This window comes from Solanum tuberosum, unplaced genomic scaffold (genome assembly GCF_000226075.1).
Source record: "Solanum tuberosum cultivar DM 1-3 516 R44 unplaced genomic scaffold, SolTub_3.0 scf00032, whole genome shotgun sequence".
Classification (NCBI taxonomy): Eukaryota; Viridiplantae; Streptophyta; class Magnoliopsida; order Solanales; family Solanaceae; genus Solanum; species Solanum tuberosum.
The window spans coordinates 495,348-506,532 of record NW_006238958.1 but is presented as its reverse complement, the minus strand read 5'-3'; the positions used below and the strand labels follow the sequence as shown (position 1 = coordinate 506,532).

Genomic DNA, 11,185 nt, shown 5'->3' with positions numbered 1-11,185 from the left:
AAAACTAGTCTCACTTACGGTTGGGAGCCCAAGCCCTTGCGATTTCATCTACTACATACTAAGACTACACTATCGATTATCTTGTTATATTTATTTTTTTACTTTAATCTTTTATGTGCAATCTATCAAAACTTCAAACAGAACATCACACTAGGTGATTCTTACCAATTTTTCGTAGCGACAAAGTTACTTGGTACAAATTACTGATAGTTGGATAGGAGGTGACAAGTATTCCGTAAAATTATTCGAGACAGAAAAAAAAAAAAAAAACCTTCTACCAAATAATTAGTTAAATTAAAAGAAATTAAAGCTGACAGATGTAGACGTAAATTATGGTTGAGTAGGGTTTATTAACAAATCCACTGCACTGAGCTTTACCATCTGAACTTCTTTAACAATGGCCGCCATTTTCTCTCACTTAACTTCCCTCCAATCACCCGATGCCGCGTCATTCTCCTCTCTCTCTAGCTCAGGCATTCAGTCGTCGCGCTTTTCAGGCGTATTTGCACCTTCGCCGATCACATTTCCAGCCACTCGTCAACGTGTCTCATGCCAGGCCACCTCTCCGGCAACATCTCCTCCTTCGTCCGTTAATGGTAATGATTCACTACTTTTTCTCGATATTTCCTTTTCTATTCGATTAATTTTGATTTGGCATTTGGATCGTGCAAGTGTTTAAGTCTATAATGTGTTGTAAACCTAGAAAATTTGTTAAGTCAGCTTGATTTACTATTTAGTCTTGTGAATGTTGTATTTATTTAGCTTATCACTGCTCTTTTGGTCTATCAAGTCTGTTATACCATGCACCTTTTGATGTTTCGGTTTATTTTTCTTTGGATCAACCTTGGTTTCACACGTATCTTCGATGTGATTCGAATTTCCGACTTATTAGTTAGAGATGTGGAGCTGTTCAAAGGCCAATGACCATGCATGTGCTGTTTATAGTGGTGGCCATATTTGAGCCTTTAACTTTCCAGGAGTTGTATGCATGCTTCATGAATCATGATCATTTTTATTGCCTGCTGAGTTACTAGTATATTCTCAAGAGCATTCATGTAAAAATTTGTTGAGGTCACAAAGCACAAAGTTAGAGAATCAAAAACTGTTTTTTGGTGTTAATTGTGAAGACCTTGTTGTATGGATAGTTGAGAACACTTTACAAGTGTTTGAAGTTGAAATAAGAATCCTTAGTGTATGTATACATTTTCACATCATCTAATTTTAATGAAATTCTCCTGGTATATCAAAAACAAGTTAGAGAATGATAATACTTTTTGATTGTTGCCAATAAATTCCTGAAAGCTCGTGGCACACGGTTAGAAACCAAGGTGTGTTCCTAGCCCAGAGATCACAAGCCTCTATCTTAAACAGTTTCCGAACCCATGAGAACAATAATACTGTGTCCTCTAGCTTTTCAGACGATGGATCAACCCATGTTTTATTCAAAAATGGCTTAGGAAGATTTTTCTGATGTGTCTTATTTTTAATTCCAGTAAATGCTAGTCAGAAGGATTTTTTGCACATCAGTGATTTTGACAAATCAACTCTTTTGAACATCTTGGATCGAGCCAAAGAGGTCAAAGCACTTATAAAATCAGGGGAGAGGACATATCTCCCATTTAAAGGTAAAACTATGGCGATGATCTTTGCTAAGCCATCCATGAGGACACGGGTTTCCTTTGAGACAGGGTTTTACTTGCTTGGTGGGCATGCTATATACCTGGGACCAGATGACATACAGATGGGTAAGCGAGAAGAAACTCGTGATATTGCTCGTGTTCTGTCTCGCTATAATGATATCATTATGGCTCGAGTTTTTGCTCATCAGGTACGCTGGTGAGTTTTTCTGTTTTGACTTCTTCCTGGTACATGGTGAGTTTCCTATTTTGGTTTCTTCCTGGTATACTACAGTGAAGCACTGCTAACACTCTTGTTTGTGCTAGTTGTCCAGTCGATGCTTCTGTTTCCTCTGTTAAAATCCTCTCTTCATAGCATTGTCCCTTCTAAGTATTTGGTTGCCCCTTCTAGTTAGCTGGAACAAGAGTTTTTTTATCCTTTCTGTTGGAGCTGAATAGTGGATCCATCTTTTATCTAATATCTTACCAGTAAATAACAGTTGAATGATGTCGCCTTTCTCAACAAGCTAATTGTGCTATGGTTATTCACTCGTAAATATTCTTCAGGGTTTTGTACAAGTTGAGATATTGAACTGAGTAATTGATAGGGGAGGATTGGACATTTCTAAGTCCATTCTTTCATACCAACTGCAAAATAAAATTTTTATCTATCGTGTTTTGTTGCTGCTGCAGGACATTCTAGATCTTGCTAAATATGCAACTGTACCAGTGATTAATGGCCTTACAGACTACAACCATCCTTGCCAAATTATGGCCGATGCCCTCACAATAATTGAACATGTTGGTCAGCTGGAAGGAACTAAGGTTTAGCTCTTTCAGGCAACATTTGGTGATATTCCAATTTCTGTTCTGGTGACATGTGATCTTTGTAATTCAATGTTGACTGCAAATTTCAGGTTGTCTATATTGGAGATGGAAATAACATAGTGCATTCTTGGTTGCTACTGGCTTCAGTAATTCCTTTCCACTTTATATGTGCTTGTCCAAAAGGTTTTGAACCTGATGAGGAAACAGTTAAGAAAGCACAAGGTGCTGGAGTAAGCAAAATTGAGATAACTAATGATCCAAAGGAAGCTGTTAGAGGAGCTGATGTTGTATACTCGGATGTCTGGGCGAGTATGGGACAAAAAGAAGAAGCTGCACAGCGTCGTCAGGTGTTTCAAGGATTCCAGGTAGGAGTGTAACAAATTTCTAAGCTGTCTAGTCTGTTCGACTTGTGCGTGTAGTACAAGACACCTATTCATATATACATAAAATTGCTTGCCACGAATGCAGGCAAAACCAGTAGTATAGGGGGCTAGGCCCAGAAATGCCCCTCGCTATTGATGCTTTTATGAATACCCATCTAATATTGATGAACAAGTTGGAACAATCTAATAGTTAATGATAACATCAACTGTGCGTGAACTCCAGGCTAGCTAGTCTTTCCCTAACATCTTATCATTTGTCAATAGGTTGACGAAGAACTCATGAAAATAGCTGGACAGAAGGCTTATTTTATGCACTGTTTGCCTGCAGAAAGGGGAGTGGAAGTCACTAATGGCGTGGTTGAAGCGCCAAACTCAATTGTATTTCCCCAAGCTGAAAACCGGATGCATGCACAAAATGCAGTCATGCTTCATGTAATGGGCTTGTAATTGCAGCGTCTGTTCTAATACTGAGATTCTTCCTCGACAGTATTTTGTTTGGTGCATTATGTCTGTTCATATAACTCAAGGTTCTAAGTCAAGCAATCTCTTTATCCTCATAATGGCCGTCGTCTTCGAGCTGGCAAATAAATGTCCCCAACTCTTTAAAGGGTATGGATTTCTAAGGGATTAGTTACAATCGCCACTTGATCATAACAATTCAAAAGGCTCTAGAATGATATTTTTAAAATTTAAAAGGCCCATCATTTAAACCCTTCATACCAAAGTTTTAGATGTCAAGCCAAGTACACATCATCCTTGCATTTCAACATTTTGTAAATAACTTTACCCTGAGTTTCCAAACTGATGAGCTACTGTTCATGTCTAAGACTAGATTGCCAATAGTTAAATGTATCTACAAAACAAATTTCATTTTCCATCTTGAAAAGCTGATGGCCAACATTAGGACATTGCATCACCTCTCTTCTGAGTTGAACCTGTTCCATGCGGCCTTTGGTTCACAAAAAGGAAAATAATGAGATTCAAGTACATAAAATAGAAAAGAAAAAAAACAAGCAACAGCACAAATCAGAACATGCCGTTAGAGAAACATTACCTTGAGAAGATCAAAAACCTTTTCACAAATATATTTTTGCTGAATGCTCGCTCCTCTTTGCTGCAACTTATCAGGGTGAACATACAGAGTTGCTTTACGGTAAGCTTTCTTCACAGCAGCAGTAGTAATAATTTCAGTCAGCGAGATAGGTTGCCAACCACTGTTGGTTCCAAGGATCTACATTCACAAAAACAATGCACAATTAGAGACAACAGATGTTATATATTTGAACAGGGCAAAAAATTAAATCAAGGTCAGTGCAATGAACTTCAAAAATAAAATGCCTAGGAACTTGGAAGGGATTCATTCACTTGTTCTCGAACTCTGATTACTGCAATTATATTTCTGAGGAAAAAGGTCACCCCAACTTTTAGTTTCTTGAAGATCAATCAATATATATTTTCCTAATGAAAGAGAGGTAGCATCTTGAGATTCTTCGTTCCCTTCAGCTTATATTCATAACAGACAAGGGACAAAATACTTGGGCAAGCACTAATCAGATGGATACATACATATTGCAGAGTCGAAAGCAGTGCCCGTAGGTTCCCTTCCTTCCCGCTGGCCCATCTTTTAATATCAGAATCAAGAGCTTCTGCTAGTCTCTGAAATTTAAACACGCGTATAAGCAAAGCACAACTAACATGTTATCATTAACACCATAAGCACACTAATCATATCAAGAGAATTTACAGTTCTCTCCATTTGCTCTTTCTGAGCCAGAAGATCGCGCTGATTCTTCTCCTCAAGGGCTTTTGCCTGAAAAGATCAGTAGAAGATAAAAATGAACATGCTTGGACAACGTTCAGGAACTAGTATCCTACAAATAGAGTTTAGATACACATACTGCTCGTTCCATTATCCTCTGGTGCCTCTCCAACCTTGCTTTGCGCCTCTGAGCTGATTCACTATTACTTCCATCAAATTTCTCCAAATCCTGCATTTAATGAGTAGATCATTCCTCTATATGTCACAATATATCCACTAAGAGAAAAGCAGGAAATAAAGTGAATGATACTCACAGAAGAAGAAAGGCTTTGCTTCAATTTATTCTCTCTGGTTCTACTAGCAGATCTTTCAACATCGTCTCTATCTACTTGAGACCTTAATTCAGCTATGTTTTTTTGTGATAAAGCTTTCTCTAAAGCACGTTCACGGGCTTCCGCAGTTGCCCTCTCCACAGCAGCTCGTTCTGCTTTACGCTTGGCTTCAATGGAAGATTTGTCTGTTGATACCTTGATACTTGCAGAAGCTTTCTCACGCTTTTCTCGTGCCTCAGCCATTACTCTTTGCCGAACTTCAGCAGTTACTCTCTCCACAGCAGCTCGTTCTGCCCTTTCACAGACGTCAGCAAAAGCTCTCTCACGAGCCTCACGAATTGCTCTTTCCACCACTTTTCTATCTTTTTCCCTTTCCCTTTGCTGTCTCATGTCTACCTCAGTTTTTCTACCATTATTTTTGTCCACTTCTTTTGTTAACGACTCTTTGGTATCCTCTTCTACAACAATTTTTTCGCTAAGATTTTTCTCTTCCTCATTCAGTTCTGATTTTAACTCTTCATCATTGCCCAGTGGTTCACGATCACCCGGTAAAGAAGACCACTCCAAGCCTTCTGAGTTCTCAACAGACTTCTTTACTTGCTGAGCTGCTTCAATATCATTGTTTTTCTCAACCTGGTCAACACTACCATCCACCTTGATTGTTTCCTCATTCTCTACATGTTCAGGGACCCAAGAGTCATCCCCTTCATCAGGATCTGAGGATTCTTCTGGTTCCTTACCAGTCTCATCGCGTTTCTGTTCAAGGTTTCTGTCAATAAATGTGGTATTCCTTTGTTCTTCGGAAGGGTGGACCTCAGGTACAAAATGTGATTCATTATCACTGACATTCTCTGGAATGACATTGCAGAAGCTCTCTTTCTCAAACAACACTCTTTCACTTGGAAGATTATCCGCAGTGTTCATGCAAGTGGAACTCCGACTCACTTCCTTGGCATCCTCAGATGAGGAGTCATAAGTATCTTGCACCATGCCCTCAGAGGTATCCCCTTCACTAGCATTTTGGAGATCACTAGCAGTTTCCATTATCTCCCTCTCCCTAGAATTGGATGACTCTTCAATTGCTCCATACTTCTCACACTCAGCATGCTCATTGATAGCTTCAGAAACTCCTTGTATCCCTTCAAAATCAACTGCCTGCTGACTAATTCCAAGGTCACCATTTTCTAGTTGATATTCACAAGCTTCTTGTATCTCACTTGAACAAGTACTGCCATCGTGATCACGCTCATAAATAGTTTTCATTGAATTTTGTTTATCAGCAACACTTGGAGCCACACTTGTCTCCTGATCACCCTCACTCTTATCAGATGCTTCCACCAGCTTACTATCAATTTCATCAACCTTCTGACTTGCTTCAGTGTTTCTATTCTGTGTGAATTTATCAGCTCGGTTCTCTATTTCTTCAGTTGCTTCGTACTGACAAGGCTCTATGGATATATTCTGAGGTACCTCCCTCTCAGATCCTTCAAGATTTCTCTCACTCTCTTCCCCTTCACAAGAGTAAGTCGTTTTGCTTTCACTCGGCTCACACTCATGAACCCCATATGATATTCCAGTGTCCTGTCCCCCTTGGAAATCTTCATGTTTATTGTCAATGCCTTCTTTCTTGAAGCCATGTTGGGGCTTCTCATCATTTTCCACCCATAGGGCGGCTTCCTTATCCACAATGCCAGTTTCTTCTTCATCGGAGCTCCTTCTCAATCTACTTTTGTTTTCTTCCATCTCAACTTTTTCCAGCTGCTTCGATGCTATTCTGCATTCCAAGTCTTCATGGTTCAGTGTCTCATTTTCTAGAGGTGTTTTTTGGTTGTTATGTAAGTTATCATTCTCCATTTCTTGGAACTCAATTTTCTCCTCAGTAAGCGGTGCCGGAGAATTCTGCAAGTTCTTGAAACTCCATTGTTCAACAAATGTAGACTCCAGATTGTTCTTCATATTTTCAGACTTCTTCGACTCAGCAAAACAATTTGCCTTCTCCTTAGCAAAGCAATAGTCTTTGGTCATTTCAGAATTTACATATTCCTCAGAATCATGCATCAGAGCTGAATTGGAAGTATCCTTGTATTCCTCAGGAGCTTCTGACTTCCCAAGGATGTTTGGTGTTGGCTTTATGTCCCCCATTGATTTGGTATAATCAGGTGCTTCGTCAAGCTCTTTGGTCTTGTTACTTGGATTCATCTCCTTTGGCTTGTATACATGACTGTTATTCTCCATAGATGGTTGGGAATGATTGCTGCTGTCAACCTGTTGAGATGCCAAGGTTTGAGTATTCTCTTTTCTACTGCTTACCACCTCCGGAGACCAAGTTCCTGCTACATCTCTGTGAGATACTTCAACATTTCCAGTAACTCTTTGCTGTTCTTTAAGATTGAAGCATGAAGCCAAAACAGCATTGCTTGATGGAATTTCCCGACAAACCTCAGTAAATGGAGGCAATCCAATACCTATTTTTCCCTGCAATTCTATAGTATTTCCCCTGTTACTTCTTGTATTGCACTCAACCCTATTATCCTTGGATTTTAAGCTACCTTTAGACCTTCGTTTCAGAGAAGCTGGAACACCTTCGCTTTTTCTCTCCATTAGCTCTTTGGCTAGCCTAATACTCTCTTGAGCTTTCTCTATGGCTTTTTTCAAAGTGGCAGCAGAAATAGCAGCTGCCGAATTTGCATCAAGTTCCTCATCAGAGGAAGGTGGTGAAGTATCATTGACACGACTACCCCTTCCAGATTCACCAAATTTGGAATCAGGACCAGTAATTTTTGATTGATAAGGTTGGCCCTTGATGTCATTGGCCACGGGGTTGGAAGCCGATGCCCCTTCAGTGGAACTTGATCTCTTGTCAAATTCATCACGTGCACTAAAAAACTTATCATTGAACACATCCCAGCTAGATCCACTTTTAACCTTCACTACACCAATTGGACTCAGTTTCTTAGGGACATGCAAATTCTCCTTCCTATCATGTCCATTAAATAATTCCCCACTAAAGCTCGTGTCATGATGAACATCTGAACTTAGTTTCTTGGGGATATGCAAGTCCCCACTCCTATCAGGTCCTTCTCTAACTATTTCTCCACTAAAGTGCCTGTTGTGATGTCCATCTGAACTTTGATTCCTTGGGACATGCAAATCCTCATTCTTAGCATGCCCTTCTTTAAATATTTCCCCACTAAAGCTCCTGTTGCGATGTACATCTGAAGTTTGTAACTTTGGGACATGCAAATCCCTGTTCCTAGCATGCCCTTCTTTAAATATTTCCCCACTAAAGCTCCTGTTGCGATGTACATCTGAAGTTTGTAACTTTGGGACATGCAAATCCCTGTTCCTAGCATGCCCTTCTTTAAATATTTCCCCACTAAAGCTCCTGTTGCGATGTACATCTGAAGTTTGTAACTTTGGGACATGCAAATCCCTGTTCCTAGCATGCCCTTCTTTAAATATTTCCCCACTAAAGCTCCTGTTGCGATGTACATCTGAAGTTTGTAACTTTGGGACATGCAAATCCCTGTTCCTAGCATGCCCTTCTTTAAATATTTCCCCACTAAAGCTCCTGTTGCGATGTACTCCATCTGAACTCTGTATCTTTGGGACATGCAAATCCCCCTTCCTATCACGTCCTTTAAAGATTTCCCCACTAAAACTCCTTTGGCGAAGTACATCACTTTTTACAAAGGGTGCTTGTTGACAGGATTCAGTCTTTGGAACATGAGAACTTTCATCTATAAAATGCGTAAAACCAGGGACAGCATGCAATTCAGCAATCTGTGTCATGCCATTTAACCCATCTCTGCTTCGTTGGCTGGTCTTATGATAAGATAGGTTAAAATGTTTTGGCCCATCCAAAGATTGATTAGCTGCATCACATGAGGACTCTTTTTGCCTTCCACTTGGACTACATTGATCGGATCCTTCCGAAGCAGTCCTAAATGCAACAAAAACACGAAATTAAGGGAACCATCATAACTTATGTTGAACCAAAAGCAACAATACACATGGTGTCGTCAAAGACAAACTGGGAAAATCTGGGAAATGCCGCAGAAAATAAAAGCAATCAAGGGAATTGCAAATTAATACGGAAGGTTGTCGTTTTCTACCCGTGAGAAAACAGACCAACCAAGGTCAATGCACACAGTAAATGTCCACCAATACACATGGTGTCGTCAAAGACAAACTGGGAAAATCTGGGAAATGACGCAGAAAATAAAAGCAATCAAGGGAATTGCAAATTAATACGGAAGGTTGTCATTTTCCACACGTGAGAAAACAGACCAACCAAGGTCAATGCACACAGTAAATGTCCATTAAATTCCAAACCACATAGCATGTCTAAGTACTTATACTTTAAAAAGACTAGAGACGTGTAATTAAACATCAGATCACGACAAACTTGGATTAAAACCTTCCGTTACAAAGGATAAGAGCAGGATTAACATTCTGTAAACCAACACAACTTAACCAATTAGAAAAGCAAAAGGACATCAGATTACTAGATAAGCTACAGAAGACGACACGTTTCAGAATGAGCAACAAACGAGAATTTATGGGAGATTCTTTTTTTACTAAAAAGGTTTACATATGAATATTCCATACCAGAAATATTTGAATGCTTCAACCAACGATACATGTTCGTCTATAAAAAGTCTAATTTACAGGTTCCCTAGCAGAACCAAAATCATATAAATCTCACCTAAGGTAGAGAAACAGAAAAAGGACTTGTTAAGCACACTAAGAATATACAAACTGAAGCAAACCCCAAAATTAAGAACAGAGATAAAATGACACCATATGAACTTCATATCATTGTGCTTTTTCCTATTTCTTTTCTATTGTTTTCTTTTCTGTATATCAACCAAAGCTACAACTATATAGAATTAGAGACTGTTCGTATGGAGAGGCAATCAGAAGCACTGCACGAAGAATAGGAAAAAAACAGATAAATGCTGAGAAACAAACAGATGATCAGCTAAACAGATAGAGAAAAACAAGCAAGTTAACACATAACAAAATTTAAAACCAGTCGATAAATGAAAAGTAAAAAGCGAGTAGCAATCATGAAAATGAACAGCGAGAAAACACACAAAACGAAACTCGTAACCGATTCAAACTACTACTGGACACATCAAGCTTAGCTCCATCACTAACAGAAATCTCCATTTTCTCTTCAAATAAAAAGCAAAAATTAAAAAAAAAATTATGAAAATGAACTCACCTAGATTTAGCAGAAGAACGCTTCCCTCGTTTACCTTTAGAAAACAACTCTTCATTACGCACAGCCATATCTTCCCGAGAAAAACCACCAAAAATGTTGGAATAATCCAGTTTATCGGAGCTCCGTCCATCATCGGAAACCGCAGCATCATCGATACCAGAAAGATCAAGCACCGGAATCGAAGAATCACGAGAACCTCCAAAAATCTCAGAGTAATCCGGAGCTCCGGAAGGTAAAACCGGAGCTCCGAACTTCGATTGTGCACCTGTTAAAACGCCGTCGTACGGATGCTGTTTAGCAGAAAATGATAAGCCATTGGCGTTAGAAAGCTTCCTTCTGTGTAAAGGCTCCATTGAAGTACACAGAGAGAAGAAATGAACTAGGGTTGGTTATTTCAGGAGGAAATTTTATGTATATATTTTTTTTTCTTCGGTGATATTTGTCTGAAGAATCAAAGAGAAGAAGAAATAAAAATAAAATTGTAACAGAATAATTACAAAATGTGTTTTTTGAAGGGTCAATTTGTAATTTTTATTAATTTTAACTCTGTTTGTTGCTGTACGGTATACTTGGTTCCAAGTCTCCAACTTGGATTGATCAACTCGTTCGGTGATTATTTTAGTATATTAATTCTCGTCTCAATTTATATGACATATTTTCGATATTAATTCATTTTTCACCATAAATTTTATGTAGTTTATAAATATATAAAATTCATTTAACTTTTTTGAAAAATTCATGTGCAAATTTTCAATCAAACTTAAATTATTTGACTCTTGAAAAATAAAAAGTATCACATAAATTGAGATAGACGGAGTACTCCATATTTTCATATTCTTTTAGTCATCTATATGCTATTTTGGTAAAATAATATTTATTTCATATAGTGGAATAGTTGAGATCTCTCCATTTTTAATCAGATATTGGATTTGAGCTCGTGTGAATGAAAAAAAATCTTGTTGAGAGTATTATTTTCGGAAATGGCTTTGTAATGTGTGAATTTCAATGTCGAACCTTAATATGAGTATCGTATATTG

The 11,185-nt window shown here is 38.5% G+C and overlaps 2 protein-coding genes across 3 annotated transcripts; one reads left to right on the top strand and one right to left on the bottom strand.

The window, feature by feature from the left end:
- Positions 1-328: 328 nt before the first annotated feature.
- LOC102598576 (ornithine carbamoyltransferase, chloroplastic) lies at positions 329-3,387 on the top strand. Its single transcript, XM_006341900.2, has 5 exons — positions 329-596; positions 1,494-1,828; positions 2,310-2,441; positions 2,534-2,809; positions 3,092-3,387. The coding sequence occupies exons 1-5, from the start codon at positions 398-400 to the stop codon at positions 3,272-3,274; spliced, it is 1,125 nt and encodes a 374-aa protein (XP_006341962.1). The 5' UTR covers positions 329-397; the 3' UTR covers positions 3,275-3,387.
- Positions 3,388-3,506: 119 nt separating this feature from the next.
- LOC102598236 (auxilin-like protein 1) lies at positions 3,507-10,624 on the bottom strand. Of its 2 annotated transcripts, XM_015306403.1 has the most exons (8): positions 10,149-10,624; positions 8,500-8,861; positions 4,901-8,406; positions 4,726-4,815; positions 4,572-4,637; positions 4,394-4,483; positions 3,882-4,058; positions 3,507-3,776 (listed from the first exon to the last, which is right to left on the bottom strand). In XM_015306403.1, the coding sequence occupies exons 1-8, from the start codon at positions 10,499-10,501 to the stop codon at positions 3,741-3,743; spliced, it is 4,680 nt and encodes a 1,559-aa protein (XP_015161889.1). In that variant the 5' UTR covers positions 10,502-10,624; the 3' UTR covers positions 3,507-3,740. The 2 variants fall into 2 exon arrangements, with proteins under 2 accessions (XP_015161889.1, XP_006341961.1); XM_006341899.2 differs by having other exon boundaries at positions 4,901-8,861.
- Positions 10,625-11,185: the final 561 nt, after the last annotated feature.

What these genes read in the sequence shown, in the direction of transcription:
- LOC102598576 (XM_006341900.2), top strand. Translation starts at nt 398, where the DNA reads ATGGCCGCCATTTTCTCTCACTTAACTTCCCTCCAATCACCCGATGCC. An exon ending in TCCTCCTTCGTCCGTTAATG is followed by an intron (nt 597 to 1,493) that starts GTAATGATTCAC and finishes TTTTAATTCCAG; the next exon opens with TAAATGCTAGTCAGAAGGAT. An exon ending in CTCGAGTTTTTGCTCATCAG is followed by an intron (nt 1,829 to 2,309) that starts GTACGCTGGTGA and finishes TTGCTGCTGCAG; the next exon opens with GACATTCTAGATCTTGCTAA.
- LOC102598236 (XM_006341899.2), bottom strand. Translation starts at nt 10,501, where the DNA reads ATGGAGCCTTTACACAGAAGGAAGCTTTCTAACGCCAATGGCTTATCA. An exon ending in AGAGGATAATGGAACGAGCA is followed by an intron (nt 4,638 to 4,725) that starts GTATGTGTATCT and finishes TGATCTTTTCAG; the next exon opens with GCAAAAGCCCTTGAGGAGAA. An exon ending in TGCTTTCGACTCTGCAATAT is followed by an intron (nt 4,059 to 4,393) that starts GTATGTATCCAT and finishes TTGTGAATGTAG; the next exon opens with ATCCTTGGAACCAACAGTGG.